Here is a 23099-nt window from a genome sequence, read left to right on the forward strand (position 1 = left end):
AAAAACGTCGTTCATATTATCACATGAACTGTCACATGGCTGAATATATATCATTAATGTTTTAACATTTAATTAGAGGAATAACCAATATTTTTATACCAGGGGTACTCTTAAGAACTTAAGTCAATAAAATATAGCAAATTTGCCTAAGTAAATATTTTGAAACTAATTTTGTATAAATGTTAGGAAAGCAAAACATGTGATAGATGACCATACGCAAAACAGGAATGATTTTAATTTGCCACTTCATCGAACTGCACATTCATTCTCTTGAGAATAAGCCATTGAACTATTTAGAAGACTAGATCGTTGGCGAGGATGGATCGCATCACCCTTGCCCGTCCAAAACACTTGTCAGCCTGTTCTGTTAAGCAAACTATATATATATATATATATATATATGGCGCGTGCGTACAAGCACAAAAGCCATTTTTATCAGGCACATCCTTTGTCTGCTGAAGAAGTGTGCACGTAGAAATTGTATCTCTGCTGATGTTCATATCCTGGCGTCAATCTTCCGTTTGGCAGCCTTAGCGATTGATATATTGATAACCGCACGCAGATAAAATGTGCACAATAACTGTTCATTGGACAGATATTCATTACGTGTTAAGTGTATCACCCGATTAAAAACATCTGTTGAATATTCGTCAGTGAGGACAACACCGAAACAAAACAAAAAGGATACCATAAAAAAGGAACCAGAATTTCAAGTTGAAGAAAATGTCAGATAGCCCAACACCAAAGAGGTTTACTATCAACTCTTGCTGTTATGCATAATTCTTTACATTATCTCATCAGTTAATCTCGTTTTCATTCCATATGAATTACTTTTAGGATGAATCACCTTATTCCTTTAAGGATGAACCGTCCTATAAGTAATATGCATCGAACTAGGTCGTATATGCTATGAGACTATACTTGTTGGCAAAGTTCATTTTTAAGACTACTTCCCACTAAGCAGCACTGGTGTAAAGGCAAAAGTGCACAGTTAAATAGCTGTAACTTTAAACATTACTGAAAAATGGTCGTGATTTTCCAAACAATTTTAGACAGACTTTTGGTCTGCTGTTTGATCAACACTAAACAATATATTGGACGATATTGAAAAAAAAAATGGGAGATAAACCGCCAAAAAAGGAAAAGGCGAATGTTGAAATCGTGCATAGGAGCACGATATCAAGGAGTTCACATAATGGAAGAGTGCTCATTCCGAAATACTATGTAGTGAATTCTATATTCACGGTTTCCAGTTTAAGACTAAACTGATTTCTCTCATCATTAAACAAAAAACCGTTTAGGGACTCGGTTCCAAATTAACGAATTGTAACGAGCATATTCTTCAGATAAGATGAATGGTTATTCACTCTCCACACTTATCAGTCACTGATAGATAATCCAAGACTATCAATAATCCAAAGGCATCGTGAAAGGAGAATGCGGCAGACAGCTGCCATGTCGTGCTTCTTAAAATTGATATTCTGGACAATCATATGTTGCATATGCCATATATGCATGGATTAATAAATTGGAATTAAAAAGGAAGGCTAAGCTTGTTATCATAATGAAGATCTGATTTGCATCGAGCTCTCGTGAATGAGACAAATGCCAAAACAGAAAAGGCGAGAATAGCACAGCTCTGTCCTCATTACGAACACTGAAAGTAGTTGGTTGGATGAATGGGCCAAATAAGTATCAGCATTTAATGAAAATGCCACTAAATGTATCGGCACGGCCTTTGTTTATTTTATTTCAGCACAAGGCACATTCGGATTCGAACCTCGACTTAATACAAAGAGGAACGCCTTCAATGAGAGATACCTTTGAGTTCCATTATAGTTGTTTTTGCAGAACGGAAAAGAAATGGAAAAGGAGAGAGAGCCCTATCTGACAACAGGTTTCGCTATACAAATCTGTTGATAAGTAAGGCTAACAACTGTTGTGTAGTTTCATGCATAAATGAAAATTTATGACCACCCCAGCAAATGGATACGAGTACAAATTACCCGTGTTTGTCACGAATTATATCTTTCCTTTATTTATATGTTCACAGGCGGACAGCATCTTGCGCAGAAAGATTAAAGTATAACTCTCCTTAAATTGCAATTGCTAAGCAGAAAGCAAAACAAAGCTTCCGGCTTAGTTGTTTCGCAAGGAGAGCAAACTGACAACCAATATTACAGCCGACTACAATTTCCTAACGCACAGAAAATTATTTTCAGCTGAGGTACTCGATTTTTATTTATATGAAATTAATAAGGTTTGCATTTTTGTTTAGCTGCAAGTCACGAAAATAAAATAAAAAATACGATAACATAGTTTATATGTTATCGTATTACACCATTATGTATATTACACCACACAATGAGCACGCGATGTATATCTTACATCCGTCTCACCTTTTGACTTCTCCAGTTTTAAAATTTAATGACCTTAATTTAGATATTAAGCATTCAAGTTGAGAACCAGTACATGTATTAAAATTCAGTTCCAAACCCTCTTTATTCTAAATGTGCTATTGTGATTGAGGGTTGCAATCGAACTACCATCCATTGCAGCTCCACCATTTCAAGTGGCCAGAGGGAATATGCTATTTGTGCAGACCGAGATACTGAATCGCGGTGCAAATGTACCTGGTTCCGAGAACTTTAAGGATCGTATGACACCAAAATACAAGAAAATTTAACATTAAGTTTTATTTTATGTGAAGAATTTTATTTTATTTTATTGTTATTAATTTCATCTGTTAATATCAGCAATAAGAATTCGTGCACTTGTTTAAAGAATGAGGAAACTTACAGAAACAATACTTCATAGATGCACGACTGGGATTTGCTACATAACAAAAAAATATATCATTTTATCTGGCTTCTCGAAAGACAAGGAAGATTAGAAAGAGAAAAGAAAACCAAACAGAGAATGTGGTGAGTAGAAAGGACGATTCTGAAGACAGATACTGAAAGGGGAGAGAGAGAGAGAGAGAGAACGTGGTAGTACAGTTTAAATACTTATGGAACAACCGCAAGACGGTCGTTGTGAGATTGACGTCTGCGTGCATATGTGGGTACGCGCCTGAAAGATGATATAGAGGGAAAGGAGGAAATACCTGGCTTCAGAAAACGTAGGGCGATAGCAGAATGGAATGTGTTATTCGATCAATCTAACCGAGAAGATACTGCTCGTGAAAGTAAATTCAGTTTTTTCTATATAAAATAAAAGGTTCAGCAACAGTATATAATAATAATGAAACAGAGGAGAAAGTACTTTTATTTAGAGTGAAATTAAAATATTACGCCTTTAGAAGAAATGGCTTAAATTTACAAAACACTATTCTAACAAGGTTTCATTGTCTTCATATATTTCACGAAAAGTAGGAAATTTCACTTAAGTGTCTATTTTAAACGTAATATCAGTATAAAAAGGCAATTTTACAAACCCCAGCGATTTTCAAGAGGAAATCGCTGGGGTTTGAAATATAATTTAGAAACCAATGCGAGTTTGCAAATTTCTTTTGGAGCATTGAGTCAGGGTTAAGATGGATATATCTCGACTTAATAGTTCATGTATGTTATCTCAAGAAACCATAAAGAAGCTAAATCTCTTACATTTAAAATATAACTTTTTTCTCAAGATATTTTAATATTGTTTGCGTGCTGTTTTCAATAACTATTTGCTTATTAAAAGATAAACACAAATGATAAATTCTAATTATGAAATTCTAATTAAAAAATGAGGCGAGGATCTAGCAGATTTGCATGAAGCGGATGATGAAAGGAAAATCCTACCACGAGGTAGTCTAAATTACCTTCCAAGAAAATACTTTATAAGTGTACCCTTCACTTTGCGACGGGAATCGAAGGTTGTCAACTCAATTGCTTTACGCAGGGATTTAAAACATTTACGAATTTTGTGAGATGCAGTTAAAATCTCCGGTTCCTAACAAAATAATTCAAAAATCAGCCTTAAATCAAATATGTCTAAACTGCAAACTAAGTTGTTTTAAATAACGTTTAGCTTCCAAGAGAAAATTCTCCTAATAATTAAGATGGATGTGTACATTTTATGCCTGCCTAGTATATTATCAACTGAGGAATATCAAACAGGTACTCTGGGATTTATACCTAAATGCAGTCATTTTTGCGGCAGAAATAGGTTTGGTAGCAAGGAATTCTATACGTTATGTTCCGTTCTCCTTCACTTTGCTTCGACGAAGAGCAACGGGCGCTGAATAAACAGAGTTCATATGTTTGCCAGATTCATCAGCCGCTAGTGAAATCATTGATTGCAGATCATCGTGGTAACATCGGTTAGGTTGTTGCTGCTGTTCTAAAGAACTGGGAACTGTTTCTTCTACCAATCTTTATACGAAAGTTTCCCGACTTTCTTATGTAATAACCGATACGAAAATACTACCGTCACGCTTAAATATTTTCTCTAGTTGTTGAATTTTAGTTTCTACTTTGATTTCTATCCAGATTTTATATATATAGCTTGCTTTTTCGCTTACTCCAAATTTAATTAGTGCGGAATTTCAGAAGTGAAAGGAGCAATGGATAACATTTCTAAGAATGTTCTGGGATTTAGCGTGAATTACCTGTTAAATATTTGATTATGAAAGTTAAAAATGGCGCATGAGAATATCGAATAAAACTGCGTTTCGCCTACTGGTATTTTCTTTACAACTGTTTTGAGCCTTAGGATTACTGCAGAAATAAGAAACCCTTAAAAGAAAGCACAAAAAAGTACATTTTCTTTCGCAAACCGTCAAATCGAACTATTTTACGATCCATTAATCTGAACAACGACAACCATCCATTTATAAATCGCCTGTAATTGAAGAAATTCAATATTAACTTTCTATTGCAGATCTTTATCTCTTTGATTATTGTGCAAGAACTTGCAATGATAACTGATTGCAAGTTATTTTTTCCCCCAATACTTTCATTTTTAAAAGGAATTTCATATTGTTACACAGAAATGCGAATCCGCTTGAATTTTACGCATTCGATACATTTTAGTCAATAGTGAAACGCTATATTCATCGAGCGGCTTGTCACTAATCACGATCAGACTAATCGGAACATATGCCGTGCTGCTTCTCCATTTAATTAAAATGCGAAGCAACCAAATCCGTGTTTTTTAAGCGTTATAAAATTCAAAAGGTCACTTATAAGTTTTATATTTCACTTTTTAAAATAAAAATTGTTGAAGTAATGTATTAAGATTTTATTCAAAAAGAAAAGTCTTCACGAAAATAGAAATCGCCTGCTTAGGCGGTGAAGCACGTAAAAGTTGCAACTTTCTGCTGAGTTGTTGGCCAACAGTTGAAAATCTTATGAAAAAAAATTTTACGTAAAACAATTTATTAGGTTTTCCGACCCCTGACCCCCGAAAAAAAGTGACTTAAGAATTAAGAACTTGCCAATGTATGTTTTAATTTCTTAGTGTGATATGGATGATAACCTTGATTAAGTGATAATTATATAAAGCATTTATGGAACATCACCACACAGTCTTATTTTCCAGACTATTTGAAAAGATGCGAATGGAATGGGGATGGATGCCTTTACTTTCATCTACACGCTGTAATTGCACGAAATGATATCGTGTACAGAACATGATAAAATGTTCAACGACGAAGTGCAGAGCTTTCATGCTGGGGTGCAGAATCTAAATGGAATACTGCACTGTCACTAAGGTTGCACGGTTCTTAGTCCGCACGTGACATAACCCTCCTACTTTATCTAGTGGACGATACCAAACATCACTTGCGCATGTGCAGAGCTTAATCACGCTAGCATCTTTCCTTCAAACGAGGCTTGTTCACGGCGCGCGCCGTGCACTGAGCGAGCAGGAATTTGAAAGTAGACGGCTTATTTGAGGTTTCAGAGCCAGCAATAGGCAGGTATCAGAAGCGCTCGGAAGGGATAAAGAAGGCTATGGTTTGTACACCAATAAAGAGCCAGTATGTCCCATGTAAAAGGAATTTAGCCAGTTCATCAGGGAAGCGGATACTTCAGTGCGATGATTATGAGCATCTTGGATAATTCTGAAGACACAGGAGATAACAGAGTATAAAAATGCTGTTCATTAGGAAATTCTCGTAACATCAGTGCAATAGAGTCGGTCGAGAGAAGTACTGTATTATTGCTTGGTTGTGGTGGTGGTGGTTTGTTTTGTGTAGCTACTACGTACTTGTGAAAAGCGAGGAAGATAGCATCGATTTTCTTAAATGCGCCTTGTGTTTTTCGCTATCTCGCAGCTTCGAAGTCATAGCCGGGTGGTACGAGGGTTGCATCCATCTCTAATGTGATAGAGAGAGGGATTCTCCTCGCCATGTATATAGAAATTTATGTTCATCATTCCCATCACTTTAAGAAAGAGCATTCTTACTTGGAGAGATTATGCTGGTCATCTAATAGTATCTTTATTTCTAGTAGGTGGCAGTTGTGAAATGCTAATCTGAGTGATCATCCTCGAAAAGGGAGATTTGTTTCCTATTAATACTATTCCGCTGAGCGCTTCTTACATCCAGGTGTTGTTTGCGTAGTGTTCGTCATGTCGTTAATAACTTACATGGGTTTAGAACTCTTGTGTTTTCTTGTTCTTATAACATCTTCTCAATTTGTGCTGGTGGACGCAAGTCGCCTGACTTCGCGCACCGTAACCACGAAATACGGAGCCATACGTGGCTTAATCAACACTTTACCCAATAAACAGCTACAAGCTGTCGACGTATTCCTTGGTGTGCCTTACGCCAGTGCCCCCGTGGGGTCTTTACGTTTTATGCCCCCCGTAACACCCCCACACTGGCGTGGGCTTCGGAACGCGGATCATTTCGGACCAGTATGCCCGCAACGACTTCCGGACATCAGGAATGAAACGCAAGCCCTACGCCGAATGCCGATTGGACGACTGCACTACCTGCGTCGTTTATTACCCTACCTCATGAACCAAAGCGAAGACTGTCTTTATCTGAATATCTACGCACCAGCAATTGGTGAGTGTTTTATACATGTTCAACTATTTAAATATCTAAAAGTTATTCATTATAAGAGTTTATGTTGAAGTTGTTTTAAGCAAAGAAAGATAACAGATGCTGATGACATGGTTACTCTCAACATGACAAAAATTCTAAAGTTCAAGAAAAAAAAAATCACATGCATAATCAACAAAAATGTCACTCAAAATTATGTCTCAGAAATAAAATAATAAAGCTGATTATAAATATGTAGAAATTAGAATCAACTCAAAATTTTAGTCAAATACAAAAACGTCATGATTTACTGTGGTTCGGTATCATTGGCGTCTTTTAATTATCACCTGAAAACTTCGAATGAAAACACAACACCATTTGCACGATTCGATCAAATTTTATGTCTACAAATAAAACCGTCTTTAAGTACTGTTGGTTCTGTTTTTGTTTATTGAATATGTCATTTTACCATAAGTGGATCTGCAGAATTTTAAACATAATAAATGCCTTTATTTTAATTAATTGAAATAAATTTAATAGACAATATTTTATGTGTACTAAATTACATTCTAATGTGAAAACTATTACAGTTCCTGAAGTTAATATTCAAAGTTAAATGTCATGTTAGAACCAATTTTGCAGTGGTTTATTATAGCGATTCCAAGGTGGTACTCGCTATAATAAACGGTGGTATCTCAGGTAAGATTTTTTTTTTCAGATAAAGCATCTTCGACGTGTCTGTTTTTTCATAAACACAAACACTAGAAAATGAAATAAAAGCACATTGAAATTGGTTTTAGATTTATTTCATGCTTAGTAAAATTCCTTTCGTTTCTGGAGAGATATAGTGATCTATGTATGGTTTAAACATGATTTAAACATGTTTAAAGGTAATAAGAAACTTATAACACATTTATCAACATTGGATTTTCTGTTTTACGTTTTTAGAGAATGGAAGAAATATCCTGAATTCTACATTAATTTTTCATCAGTATCCTGCCTAAAAATGAAGTTCTGTGATTAGATGTTTTCGTAAATACATTTTCACTTGTGATTAGAGAGTGGACTGAAATTGATGATTCTTGTCATCAGTTCGAACCCTTGATTATTGTATAACCAAATTAACCAAAAACAAAAGTGAATTTTTTTGTCTCAATTATGAATATTTTGCATTAAAACTAGAAGTGAATGAATTTTAATTATCTAAGTTTGTGATAACTAAATTACAAGATTTTATCTGTAACAGTACCGATAAGAAATAATTTCCTCTTAATGGCTAATTCTTGAATCGCCTATTTCTAACAGAAATCATCCACATTGTTACAATGCTTTTATTGTGAATAAATGTATTTAACAATCAATTTAGTAATAGGTGTTTACTAATTAATAAGTTATAACTTACTAAATAGAGATTATATGCTAAATTATAAAACTTAGTTTGACATCCAAGTACTTCAGATTTAAAATATCGTCCATTTTAATATGCAGTACTGTATTTTACACGGCTTCAAAATCTTTTTTTTTTCTTTCTGGAATTACTCTCATTATGTTTTTATTCTTGTTGTATAGTATTTTTCTAAGCTCGTTCAGCAAATCTGTTTTACACTATGTGCAGTTTATAGTGAATCAATTTAACCAAGAATGCCATTCCAGTACCATTCTGGTGGAATAAACTTTATATATGATCTAATGTTTATTATTGCTCAATTTAAACTATACATTGATCAATTAGCATCGTCCATTGAATCTAAATATTCAACATGCCACTGATTATTTCATACTACACTGATTTCAATATTTATAAATGAGGAAGTGTATATAAATGCCGGGAAATATCGATAAAGTTCGTGTCTAACTTTGAATGGTAAAGGGTACTCACAAAATTGGTAAGTCTGCAATCTCCTCAAAAACCAACTGCATATGGTATTCAAAACGGTATGTGTTGCAATAAACCAATACACTAAAAGAGTTTTGAATTACATATAATTAATGTAGATTCTGTTTAGCTTTTAATGGAAATGGATCTCCCTCAGAGAGAAATATTTGAATATCAGAATACATACTGAAGTAGGGAAAGTAATTACAAATGAAAAATCGAAAATAAAAGTTCTATCCAAAGTGTTTTAAGAATTTTGTTTTACCTTGTTATATTCCATACTCCGCAAAAATTCATTCTTATCCCTCAAAATTTATCAAAGTCATGAACAATACCCCGTAATGCAGAAATCAGAATACAGTTGATCTAATATCTATTATGTAACGAATCTTCTCACCTACATTTAAAATCGCTATGACTGCCAATTTATCTGGACTACTCTTCATTATAATAAGTCAGTTATCTGTTTTATAAAACAGTACATGTGATGATCACTTACATATATCATTTAACACTGAGTACATCATGGAAGAGATGGACACTAGCAGTAAAACTATTTCTGCAGAAACCCAAGTCTTGACTACAGATAAGTGCTAACAAAATAAGTCTCTGTATATTAATCCAATGAAAGCAGATCGTAACAGCAGTAACAATTTACATATCAAATCTCACTCACTTCCCTCATTAGAGCTTAACGTGAGATTTAGCATACACTGCGGAATGCAAAACAACTATTTGCTTCATGTTTTTGATAAAATTTAGTAGCCTGATATTTTTTGCGAATGCTTCTGTTTCGGTGTTAGGAATCACTAGTTATTATTTTTCTGATTATCTTCAAAGAACATCTCCAGCTCTGTTCATATACTAACATTTTGTAATAATTAAATATCCATAGAAAGGGATAAAATACTGAACAGTAGCTATTTGAAAATATATTAAATTATTTATTCTTTATACATATAAAAATTGTAATACTGTTTTCCGTACAAAAAATAATAATAATCTGCTTGTATCCTACAATACTTAAATACCAAAACAAAAATAAAATAATAGAAAAAAAACGGGTAACTGGTTTAAACCTGAATTCTATTCGATAGAAATTAATGAGCACTGCGATTTTTCTGAACTCTACTAGAGCGAATTATTTTAATGTAGCTTTCCGCCTTTTATTTTCTATGTTAAAAAGGATAAAATGCTTTACATTTTAGATGCTGTCAAACAAAATACAACTATATCTGAAGCTTTTCATGATATTAATTTTAAAATGACTTCTGTACATAGCCGCTTTCCTTGCATTCTTGAGCAATTTCTTATAGGAGTTTGTCCCACTACTACCAATAGGAGCGTGGCTTCGGTCTCCACTGTTTCTCGTACAACGCTTTAACTGACTTTAACTCATCAAAAGGCAAAAGGCAATTTCTGATAGTAAGACAAAGAAAATACATGTGAATTAGCACTGTCCAAATGGCCACCATCCAAAATACAAATTTTGGACGCTGTTCAATCCGCGTTAGGGTTAACGCATTTTAGAGCTCTTTTTAATGCGCAAATTTGCTCTTTTGTTTTTGGGTTACTGTTAAATTGTTCTTTTTGCTGTGTTCCGGGTAAAAAAGTATCTAATCCATGCAGCTGCACCGAAGGAAAAAAAATCGTATTTTTTTTTAAAATTCAAACGAGTGTTACTGTTTTACATTATTCATTATTTTATAATGAATAATGTAAAACATTATACACCAACGTAATAAAAATAGGCCTCTAAAAACCTCACGTAGGTTGTTGATCTAAGCTAGAAAAATTATCTTAATTTTACATCAGCCAACTGTGTTATGTCAAAAAATAAATTCCTACTCGAACTATAATAAACACCATAGTCTTCTTACCTTGGTTCTCTTAGCAGAATTTGGAGACCGTGTTAGTGCTAAATTATAGACCTCCCATTTATTTATTTTTACGTTTGTATTTTCATGTTTATAATTTAAACCTGAACTATATCAGATTATGCTTAAGTTTTTCCATAAGTGAGTAATGCCAGGTAATATGCAATTTCATCCAGGAAGGAAATTCATGTGAGTGCGTTTGATTAATATTTCAATAATATTTGATATGAATTTTCTTTTTGTATGCAAAGTGTTATGACATTATCACGTGGTGCTTCAAGGAGTCCAAGGACTCATCGTGTGGGAGGGCATACTACTCACTACAACTTACCGTCTCCTTTACCATAATATGTGATTATTTTTTTTATATGAACTGTTTTACGATTATTTTGAAAATTTTTCTTTAAGAGCTAAATACATTTAAGTGTCAAAATGATTCCTATATTTATTTGTCACGCGATAATTTCACTTTGATGTCTACCCTTTTGTTAAAAAGGGTGTTGTGATATACGCTTACTACATGATATATACGTGTCGAGACCTACACAAGTCGACAAATTTTCTGTCAAAATCGTTTTTATGAAATTTTATCGTGAACACTTCTGCACCACCGAAAGTATTTTAACGGATAGGCTATTTGTATATTGAAGCCTTTGACTTCTCATCAAATTACCTGTGCATTATGTAATACTGACTTCTCAGTATTACTGAGTGCACAGTACCTTTCGGAGGTGTATCTTCATAGTTTCCGTAATGCATGGCAATATAGATGTGTAAAATGGGAAAGGTGCGCTGTGTAGTTTGGGGTAAGAAAATTTGATATGAAGTCAAGCCTTATGTAAGTAGCTTACCAGTATTACTTAATCAATTAATTTTATATATTAGTTGAATTGATAAAACAATTGCTTTAAACTATAGATAGGAATCTAGCAAGAAAATATTACTGAAAACTAAACACAAGGTTTTATATAAAAAGTTTCACATTAAATATTTGTGAGCATTTGTAATATCAAATCTCATCAATAACATCAAAAGGATGGTCTGTAAATAATTGTAACTTCGGTTTGCTATAAATTATCTTGTCAGACATTACAATATATCATTGATGGATATAACAGTCTTTAATTTATCTTAAGTCGAACAGTTCTATAAACTGAATAACAGTGTTCATCAGAGAGTTTTTCTCCAATGGTATGTTAAAAGTAGGAAGATCATTCGAAATAATCTTCCTATTTTCAATATATTATCATGCATAAAAATATACTTAATTCTCTTTGGTATTTAAATTTTGATCCCACCAATTAAATGTTACTATAAGAAACAAAATGTCTGCTGCAAACGATTTAGAACCACAAATAAGCATGGGTGCCGTAGGAAGTTTATAATCATCTATCACACATGATTTGTGGATATTAATAGGGCAACTGAATTCGATTGCAGGTGGCAAGACAAAGATCTGGAATTATTATTATTGAGAGAGACCTGCAGGGAGTCGAGACTCAAAGGAGGCCACATACTACACACACACACCAGCTATCATAGTTATTCTTGAATTCATTCACACTGCTTGCATTCACAACATCCAATGGCAATCCATTCCAATCACGCACCACCCTCTGAAAGAAAAATCTAGCCCTCACACCATTCTTGGCGGCATTCATTCTCATCTTCCAAGAATGTCCTGTCGTCCTTTCCACAGCCTCCATAGACTGAAATCCTGTATGACTCTTTCAGAAGTTTGTAAGTCTCAATCATATCACCCCTCTTTGCAGTCTACAAATTCTCAATCTGTCTTCATAATCAGTATTCTACAATCCTGGTATCATTTTTTAATATTATCACTCTCCAATAGATCAGAATCACAACGGAAACCAGACCTGCGCACAACAGTCCAAGTGAGGTCTTTTCAAGGCCTTGTAAAGAGGCAAAATAACATCTTTATCTTTACACGTGAACGATCGTTTCAGCATTGCAATTGCAATCTTTGCCACATGGCCCCTAAACTTCAACTTCCTATCTATTAACACTCCAAGATCCCTAGCCTCATCAGTTTCTTCTAGCCTAATCCCACCAATATAATACGACATTGGATATCTAATCATGCCGAAGTGAATGACTTTACATTTAATGACATTGAACCGACACCCATTTTCCCATGCCCACAATTCCAGCCTATTCAAATCATTCTGCAAAGACTGCATATCAGCAGCATTCCTGATTACCCTACCTATCTTTGCATTATCAGCAAATAACTGTATGTCACTTATCAACACTTCCTAATATCATTAATGTACAGATTGAATAACAGTGGACCAAGCACTGATCCTTGTAGTACACCACTTGTTACCTTAAACCTTGCATACTCAGATCCCCCGTATACCACTTTTTGTCAGTCAGCCATCCTCTTGTCCATGCTAATATTGTATAACCCAAAGCCATTTTCTCCAATTTATGTAGCAGTCTGCCATGCTGTATTATGTCAAAAGCCTTAGCAAAATCCAAAAGTAAAATGGTGTATCCATTCCCCTTGTCTAGTTTAATGGTAACATTGTTATGGAATGTGAGCAAGTTGCTAAAACATGCCCTTCCCTTAGTAAACCAATGTTGTTCATTGCAATGTAGATATTCATTGTCAACCCATTTCTGAATGCTGGCCCTAACCAATTTTTCCAAAATCTTCACCACCACACCTGAGATACTAATTGGTAGATAGTTGGATACATCGGTCTTTGTACCACCCTTGTGCAATGGAATTACCATCCATTCCTGTGGAATCTTCCCTGTTCTGATACTCATATTAAACATCCTGGTCAAAGGAAAGGCCAGTTCAGCTGAACACTCATTTAGCACACGTGCTGATGTTCCATCAGTCCCTATTGAAGAATTCTTATTCAGTTTGTGCAACAGCTTTAATACCTCGGCCTCAGACACTTGTGTTTCTTCATCTAGTGAAGAGGTAACAGTGAGCTCAATGCTGCGTTCAACAGGCTGATAGCTTTTAACGAAATGAGCACTCATTAACTGAACAACTTCTTCTCCATCTGTAACCCTCACATCATCTGGATTTAGAAGGGTTATTCTTTCATATTCTTTCTTGTACTTGCATTATGTCGACAGAATTCTTGTGGGTTGTCTTTAGCATGCAGAGCCAGTTTCTTTTCATAATCAGACTTTGCTTTCCGTACAACAGTTGTGATTATTCTAGCCTGCTGCTTATAACGTTCATAACCGTTTGCGTAAGGATAACGGATGTTATGCTTACGCACACGGTATTCTTTAAACATCCTCCTTTTATGAATCTCTTAATAAGATTACACATCCATTTGACTCCTACTCTATTATTTCTTCGAACTCTCTGGGCCCATTCTGATATTGCATCATTTAAGTATTATTTAAATACTTCCCATGCACTGTCGATATTCTTTCCATCCAGAAACCGATCCCATTCTACTGAACTCAGTATATTCCTCAGTTGGTCATAATTTCATGCTTGGAATTTCAGCATGTAACCTTTTCTGAATGTAACATTCATAAACTTGGTCACTTCCCAAGTGAATACCGCATGACCACTGTCACGAACTGGAGGCAAAATAGTTACGTCTTTAACTGAAACGCCCTTTGATACTATAATCAAATCTAACACTCTTTGACCTCTAGTTCCTTCTATCACATACTGCTTGAGGAAGTTGTCCAGCAACAGCTCAATAAATGCATTTTCATTCTTTTAATGAGATTATACTGCTACTCAATCAATATTTGGATAATTAAAGTCTCCCATTATGATTACTCTTTGTGTGCACCTTTTCTATTTGGTGATGCATTTCTTCATCACCATCAGCCGATCCACTGGGTCTGTAACAACACCCCACAATGTAATTTGTCTTGTTAGCTTCCACCTCACACCAGATGGCTTCAAACTCACTGCCACATGAAATATTGTTAGTAGTATTACTACATTCAAATGGTCTCAACTCTAACTGGATTTAAGTCATCTAATATCATTAGTAGCACGCCTCTCCCCTCCTATCTATTCTATCCTTCCTAAAAATACTATACCCATAACACTCGATACCAGTTAGTAGGTCTGATTCTGATAGCCAGGTCTCACTAATTCGTACAATCTGAGGTCGTAACATATTGACTATGGTAACAAACTCTACCCCTTTGTTTCTGATACTCCTAGCATTCGTGTATAAACATAATAATCTACCTGCATGTTCTTTTGTATACTCTTGTTTGCAGTCTGCCTGACACAGTTGGACATCTTGCAGATCTCTATTCTTCTCTAATGCCTTACACATGTAGACATCTTTGCACACATATGACAGGTCCGAACCGGACGAACACAAATCCGAATTCGTTCTCGCCTCGTCAAGATTTCCATGACAAAGCCCATTCCCGTCATTAACACAGTTGCTTTTACATTCGCATTCACACCATTTCTCCCTTTATAGTTTACCTTTCCCCGACTCTCTGTGTCAGGTCTCATACTAGTTATTAGTTTTTCCAGACTCCTGATACCAAACCAATTCAGGTGTAGGCCATCCCTCTTATACAAATCCAATCTTTCCTCAAACTCATTCCACACATCCAAAATCTCACATCCATTCCTTCTACGCATCGAATTGTTTGCTATCATAGCCCTTCTTTTTAATTCATTTTTGTCATAGCGAGGTAAAATACTACACTTTCTCGTACTCTACTCTCGCCTCTTCCAGTAACCCTTTCATGTCCTCTCTCATACTGAACTTATCGCCAGTTAAATCGTTCGTACCTACTACAACTACGATTTCATTTACTTTTCTGATTTTGAATTACTTGAGTTATTTTTTTAATTTTCGTTCCAGGACAACGCGATGTTATAACTCTCTTATCTATAGGATGTTTTTATTATAGAGTCACCATAGCAAATAACTTTATTCTTTTTACTACAACGTCACTTACTTGATTTTCGATTATTTCCTGACTTACCTGTTTCCTTTCTTTGTTGTTTCTTATTTTGCTGTTTATTTTTCTTTTTCTCCCTATGCTCATTTAAACGTGTGTCTCAACTTTTTTGCAATTCCCGTGTTGTGTCTCTGATGATCTGGTTCAACTTCGCTATTTTGGCGGTTAATTCATTTTCGTTAACCTCCTCCATGTACACAATAACCTCGTTGGCAGGGCTAACCTTCTTGTTCTCTCCTGCGGTGCTTTTTTTAGAATTACCTTTCTTGCCCATTTTTGGCACTATTTTAAACGTATATTAAATATTAAAATATCTTAATAAAAATATATGATAAAATACTAAATACACTACAAAACTAAAATCTACACTAGTATACTACACTCTTTCTGAAGCTATAGTGGTTGTTAACAACTAACGTCCAAACCACCTGGAGGCTTACTGGCTGATTAGTAACCAGTATTTGGATTCCGCCACTCTCTATCCACAGCTAATCTAGCATTCACTATCCTGTTCTAGACTGAATTCCTCGTTGTGCTTCATATTTTCAACATATTTGATGGGATCTAGCACAGACGTCTGTTCAGCAAACTTCCATTATATGACGTTCCTTTAATATTTCGTAAATAAGTTGCCAGCTTAGCTATGGTCGTACAGAGAAGGTATGAAAAATAAATTACCCGTTCTCCCTAAATTTAAATCTTATTCATTATTACGTCAATGACAGTATGCTCCACTAGTCCTTTGACAAAACTTGCAGTGCCTAATCATTAAAGCCACTCAAGATCCTCTATAATGCCCAAGTCTAATTGATTCACATTATATACTAATGGATTTGTCTGACTTTCAATGGTACCAAAACACAGCCCTGTATAAGTTTATGCAACAAAAATTTCACTTCACTTTCCCTTACTTTCGATAACTCAGACATCAAAATAAAAGATTCAATAGATGGGTTCAATTCTGTTATAGAGTCCATCTGCACTTCAACTCTTTCCTGGGTTTGTGACCTTTCGTTTGTTGTCAGATATATAAAAAAATAAAATATTAGAATCCGTATTAAAAGATCATTGCATGTGCGATCAAAATTACAACCAAGCATCATGGGAGTCGGTTAAATTTGAGGCAAGTTAAGAGACATAGTTCTCTCAAGGTATATTGTTTGCATTTATTTTAGAAGAAAATGTATTGATTGCTTGCCAGCGGCTGAAAAGGCGTAGCACTTTTGTCGGGAACGTAAGATGAATTAGATCTTTCTTCGTACCAAGTGACGTGTGTGGTAAGGACAAATGTGAAAATCAGAGATCAGTCTTCATCCTTCAGTATTCTAAAAGTTAAATTCTATTCCTTTCGAATTATTTATTTATGGTCGAATAATTTGCGCAAATAAATGAACTAGAAAGCATATCCGTTTTATTTATAAGATACGTAAAATATCTAAAATACAAAAATTCCTAGTATACTTTGATTTTATTGATAATTAACACAACAGAAGTATAACTGAGCCCTTCCAAAATTTTTAACATGGACTCTAATATTTATTTATTTTTATAGCTGATCCACAAACGAAAAGTCACAAACCCAGAAAAGGGTGGAAGAGCAGGTTGATCCAATAAGAGATCAATACATTAAACAATTAATACATTAAAAATTACAAAAAAATGCGTAGTAACTCGATTCAGTTATTTTAAAAAATATTAAGTAATTTCTGTGATGATATATATACAGACTAATTTACTGACCCACATCTTTGTACGTTAAGTGCCAGAAACTCCAACTGCCGTTAATGATGTTAAGGCGATTTTTAGACCAAATTAAATAATTAATGAACAATTTTATTTCTTACTACTAAGTGTGGTATACAGACTGGAATTGTGGGCAAATGATAATGCCTGTCAACTCAAAGTTAGTATGTGGAAAGTTATGCACCCTGGCGTGATGAAATTTCCCACAGCATATTATATTGGTAGGATTATGCTTGAAGAAATTGAGAAAGTTAAGATCTTTGAGTAATAGATGGAAATAAATTCCGATTGAAGTTCAAAGGTCATAAAAGGGAAAATATCAGAGGATAACTGAGCTGCTAAAACGAACAGTGACGTGTACGGATAATGAGGCAAATGATGCACTCTAAAAATATTAATATATTGTACTATACCACTGTTTAGAGTACTGGACACTGCGTATCGATTGAATGTATTACATCTCATAATAATTTAACATTACCATATTTATAATTAGAGAATTAAATGTTAAAGAAGCTATTATTATAATAGCTTCTTTAACATCATATAGTCTCTTCAAAATGGAACACACAACATTTTTGGTAGCGATTCAAGGTGGAGGTAAACTACACATTACGTTACGATTATGTGACTATTAAGCATGACTATTTTTAACGATATAAATGATTAGCAGTTTCTTCTGAAAAGCTGAGGTTAGCTGTCAGCAAGCTGGTATCCGGTGCCAACTTCTGAACCAGACGCGTTTCGGTAAATGCATTCAGACGGAATCAGTTTGTTTCACGAAATAGCAAAATCCTATCCATAACTTAAAAAAAATGAAACATGAAAACTGAAAACGTCAAGGAAATAGAGCGAGCCAAGTAACTGAAAAGTGACAAGCATAGCAGACATCTCAAGTGAAAATGACAAAGACTGCAGGCAGCTTAGGTCAAGGACGACAACTCAACATACAACAAAACTGTTGAAAAATTTAAGAGAAACTGCACAACTGAAGTCAAAAATGACGAGGAAAGCAAACAACTCAAAAGAAACTTGACAAGAGGAACATGAATCTGGAAGAAAGGAAGTGGAAAAACATAAGCTTAATAAAAATACTGAAAATCATTTGTAATAAATGAAGGAATCTGATTTAGTAATAAGCAAAAAATGCAAAACCGGATAAATAAATTATATACCGATTTGCTCACGTTATTATTATTATAAAGAATTCATACGAAAAATTCTTTGTATGTTGTCCTTTATAATCCGAGTTCTCTAAATAATGAAATGAGTCACTTTTCTCCTTAATCATTCTAAACAATTTCGGGGGGGGGGGGAATCTTCTGACTATCCACAATAATCAACAGCTAAAAACTCGTGTCGATGACAAACGACGAGAATTCAATTTGGCTCTATTTCATTCTTCTTTCTCGTTTCCTCTATAACGCAAGTCGTGCAACTGCATAGGCAACATTCCTTTTATAATCTTCAGATATCTTTGATATCTTAAGGTTTAGTCAGAATTCTACATTCTGACTAAACCTTAAGTAAAACTTTCAGATAATCTCATTTAATATTTTGCCAACTATAAGATTCAATCCCATTTTGATAACACCTGTAGAGAATCAAATCTCTAGAGGAACATTTGTTGCAGAGAACTATGTTTCCAGAGAATAAGCATACTTCGGTTAATCCTTATTTAGGGATAACAGAAGTAAACAATATTTTTCACGCATGTTGCAAACCTCTAAATTGGATATCGGTTTTAATCCTATCTTGACAGGTATGCTTGTATGTTTATTGCATTCAGTAGATAGTGCTGAATGTGATCTTTGAATTTTTTACAGCTTTCAATGTGATATCTATCAGCATTTATTATTGGCAGAATCTTATTTTTCCGTGAAGGTATGTTATAGTACAATTGTACTATAACAGGCGCATTTATGTAAGAGAAATTATCCTTTTTTTTCCCTATTTTCGTGCATCAAAGACAACGTATCATATGGATTATAGGAGATTTTCTACACTCAGTCATTTCATCAAAACAAATAATTTAATTACGTACAGAAATCAGATGGTAAACCTGGTGTAAAAATTCGCATTTGTCATATCTTTCTCATAACTTCTTAATTCACGGAGAGGTAGAATCAGAAGAAGATTTAAAATGAAGCAAATCGTATTATTTGACTCATTCATCGCAATCAATTCGTTTAGTTGTTTTAGTGTCACAGATGCTTTGTGAAAATATTAGCATAATATGAAGATCGTATTATAATACAGCTTTGAATGCATTATCATTTATTTAATGGAATGACAAACAGATATAACTGTACATGTGTGTGTGTGTGTGTTTCATATCCACCTATTAAATAGAAAATGAATAAAACCAACTTCTCATACTTAAAATGTATGCATATTCTATAAAAACGTGTGAGGGATGGACCATTGAAGCATTTTCCCCTTGCATCTATTAATAAAAGAGTTGGCGTAAAAAAAAAAAAAAAACTCATTTAAAAAAGGACGGAAAGTAAGAATTGCCTTAGTAATCAGAATCTAAGTATGCTAGGCTTTGCCTTACTCTAATTTAAATTTATTTTCTGCATCTCTGTTATATAACAACTACTACTGTTGTGAAAATTGCTACCATAAAAAGCATAATTTTTGTAACTTACGTTTGATGAATTGCTCCCAAAGCATTATCCGTGGGGCGGAAAGACACGTTAAAACTAACGGAGCTTATATATTTTATTCTTGGTAACCAAGTAAGCTCTTGTTAATGTAATAAAGACATCATCATTAACTATTATGTCATTTACGTAATATGCCCATTATGTGTTTGCAGTTTAGCTATCCTAAAACACAAAAGGTAATATTTTTAGTTAATTTTACTGTAATGTAACAGTTACACTAGTTTTTGTACCATTTATTATACTTTGTTGTAAGAATTTTTAACACTGCCTCTGTTTCGACATTTCAATGTTTTACGAAAACTGCTTTTTGTAGCTTTAGTTCGTATTCACGTATTTTAAGTGATATCGAGACTTGAATCTCGATATATTGGTGCCAATCGATTTTGCTGAAATAAGCGTAAATATCAATCTTCCACATTTTGCTTATTCGGGCAGTTTCAAAAATGATGGACATGATTTTGCACGGTCTCGTTTTCTTGAAATTATTGACACAGTGTTGGAAACAAGCCTGATCCGTTCGTCATTAACGAAAAGGTCATTCCTCGAGGACCCAAATTACCTACATTTGTAATATTACAGCAAGTGGAATCGAGCAAATTTAGCAGGCATACATTGAAAAGCAGACTCGAATCTAAAAATAGAAACTCCGGATCACACTTATTTTCCTTGAGTCAACTGAGAAAATAAGTGCAACAGTTTTTATTCGTAGGAATTTGCATATTTTTTCTCTTTCGAACCTCGTCAATTCGTTGCAATACAGTCTTACAAAATCAGATTTTTTTAAATAAACTATTCCATCCCATTAGCAAATCCTTAACGGCGTTGTAGTTGGCGATGAAATTACATCTTCCTAAGCTCCAAGTTACGTACTCGGCTAGTCACTACGTGTCCTTAAGCATTCACATTACAAATATTAGCAAACTACAATGTAAGAAGGCTGTATGTAAAGTGTCCTTCAAATTTCTTGATTATCTTTCTCTGAAAAGAAGCGAGGCTTCATTAAAGTGTACATCCTTTGGATGTATGGTTTGATGTAGGGTATCTTTAAAGTATTTAATGCATTTGAACACTTAAGTTTATTGTCAGTTTAATTTTCGCCTGCTTTAAATAGATAACACATTCAATCTATACTACTTTATACAATGATCTATAATCTGAAATAAATCCACACCACATATGTACGTGGGTGGGCTGAAAAATTCTCGGCATCGACCATAAATGGCTACACTACCGGCAATTTTTTTTTGTATAAGTTGGTACATCTGTGGTAAGCATCCATGTGAAATTGCAAATCATTCTATCAAATAGTTCTTTTTATACAGCTGTCTGAAGCAAAAGTGTTGTCTGTATCCCTTTAAATAGATGAAATTAAGTATCGAGCAGTTATAAAATTCTTTGTAAAACAAGGTTTAACGCTAAAAGTTTATGGGCACTCTTCACCTTCGTTTTCAACAATTAAGAAATGGGTTGTCGAGTTTAAACGTGGCCGTACTGGCCTTGAAGACGACCCACGTGAAAAACGTCCAACAAATGTAACAAAACCAGAAATAATTTACCAAGTGCATGAAATAATATATCGGGACTATAAGCATCTCAAAAGAACGTGTTGGATATATTTTGCATGAAAAATTGCAAATGAAAAATCTATGCACAAGACGCACTAGGATCAAAATCTTAGAACAGTGCTTGGAGAGTTTTAACAAGAATAAAACTGATTTTGCGCGTCTATTTATTACTATGGATGAGAATGGGATTCACCATTACACACCAGAATCCAAACAGTAGTAAAAGCAGTGGGCAGAAGCCGGTTGTTCAGCGCCAAAGAAGACAAAGTGGGTTCCATCAGCAGGAAACGTCATGGCATCGGTGTTTTGGGATGCTAAATGCATTTTGTTTATAGATTATCTTTAAAAGGGTAAAACAATTACTGGGAAATATTATTCTGATCTTTTAACCAGACTAGCACAAGAAATTCGTGAGACCCGGTTTGCAGAAGAAAAAAAATCATCTTTCATCAGGACAATGCACCTCCCCACAAAGGTTGTTTTGGCAATGGGAAAATTAAGGGATCTGCACTACGAATTGTTGGAACATCCACCCTATTCCACAGATTTGGCTCCCTCTGACTTCTATCTCTTCCCTAAACTAAAACTCTCCCTCGCTATCAGGCGTTTATCTTCGAATCAAGCGGTGATCGCAGCTGTAGAGGGGTATTTTGCAGATTATACTGAAAACCACTACAGGGACGGGATAATGGCGCTGGAGCTTAGCTGGAATAGATGTATTATTCTTAAGAGAGATTATGTTGAAAAATAAAAATAATTTTGAAATTATAAATTCTATTTTTCATTGTTAGGCCGAGTACGTGCAGGCGCAAACTTGACTTACCTGTCTGTTTGCTTACTTGGGAAATAGGATTAAAAACCAAGTTAATATAAAATTACTTGGTATCTTGAATACATAATATAACCAAGTTAAAAAAACTTTCTATATATATATATATATACACACACACACACGAGGTTGGTATATATATATATATATATATATATATATATATATATATATATATATATATATATATATATGTATATATACACGAGGTTGGTATATATGTATCAACCATGTCTATGCGATTAAGTGTTTGTACTTAGGGAGAAAAAAAAAACTTTGAAATTGGCTAGAATGCAATAGCTGCGTAGTTGTTTACAAACTTGACAAATATTCGTCCAAAAACGTCTGAATACTGTTTCAGTGAGTAGACTCTACCCAATTATTGATTTCTATCTACTAACTTCTGCTTTGCATTTTTGTGAACAGGAGTTAATAAGTATAAAATTGTTCTTTTTTTTTATCCAATTAACACAGTTGTGTTTAATTTTATATATTTCATATAAATAATTTGTAAAGCATGCTAATATCTGATGCCGCTCACAAAGGTTTAGGAAAATATGAACTTTAAAACTGAACTGGATTGTTTCGAATTAGAATATGGGGAGAAAATGTTTATT

At 34.3% G+C, this 23099-nt stretch overlaps 1 protein-coding gene across 1 annotated transcript in view; it reads left to right on the top strand.

Moving 5' to 3' along the window:
• Positions 1-6558: 6558 nt before the first annotated feature.
• Positions 6559-23099, top strand: part of LOC150094478 (neuroligin-4, X-linked-like) — a 386118-nt gene continuing 369577 nt past the window's right edge. Inside the window, exon 1 of the mRNA XM_090412477.1 lies at positions 6559-7000. Within this exon, the coding sequence (XP_090268603.1) occupies positions 6559-7000 (442 nt within the window). The remainder of the gene's footprint in view (positions 7001-23099) is intronic.

Source organism: Typopeltis vanoorti, chromosome 22, assembly GCF_054136105.1.
Source record: "Typopeltis vanoorti isolate ZY-2024b chromosome 22, IOZ_Tvanoo_1.0, whole genome shotgun sequence".
Lineage (NCBI taxonomy): Eukaryota > Metazoa > Arthropoda > Arachnida > Uropygi > Thelyphonidae > Typopeltis > Typopeltis vanoorti.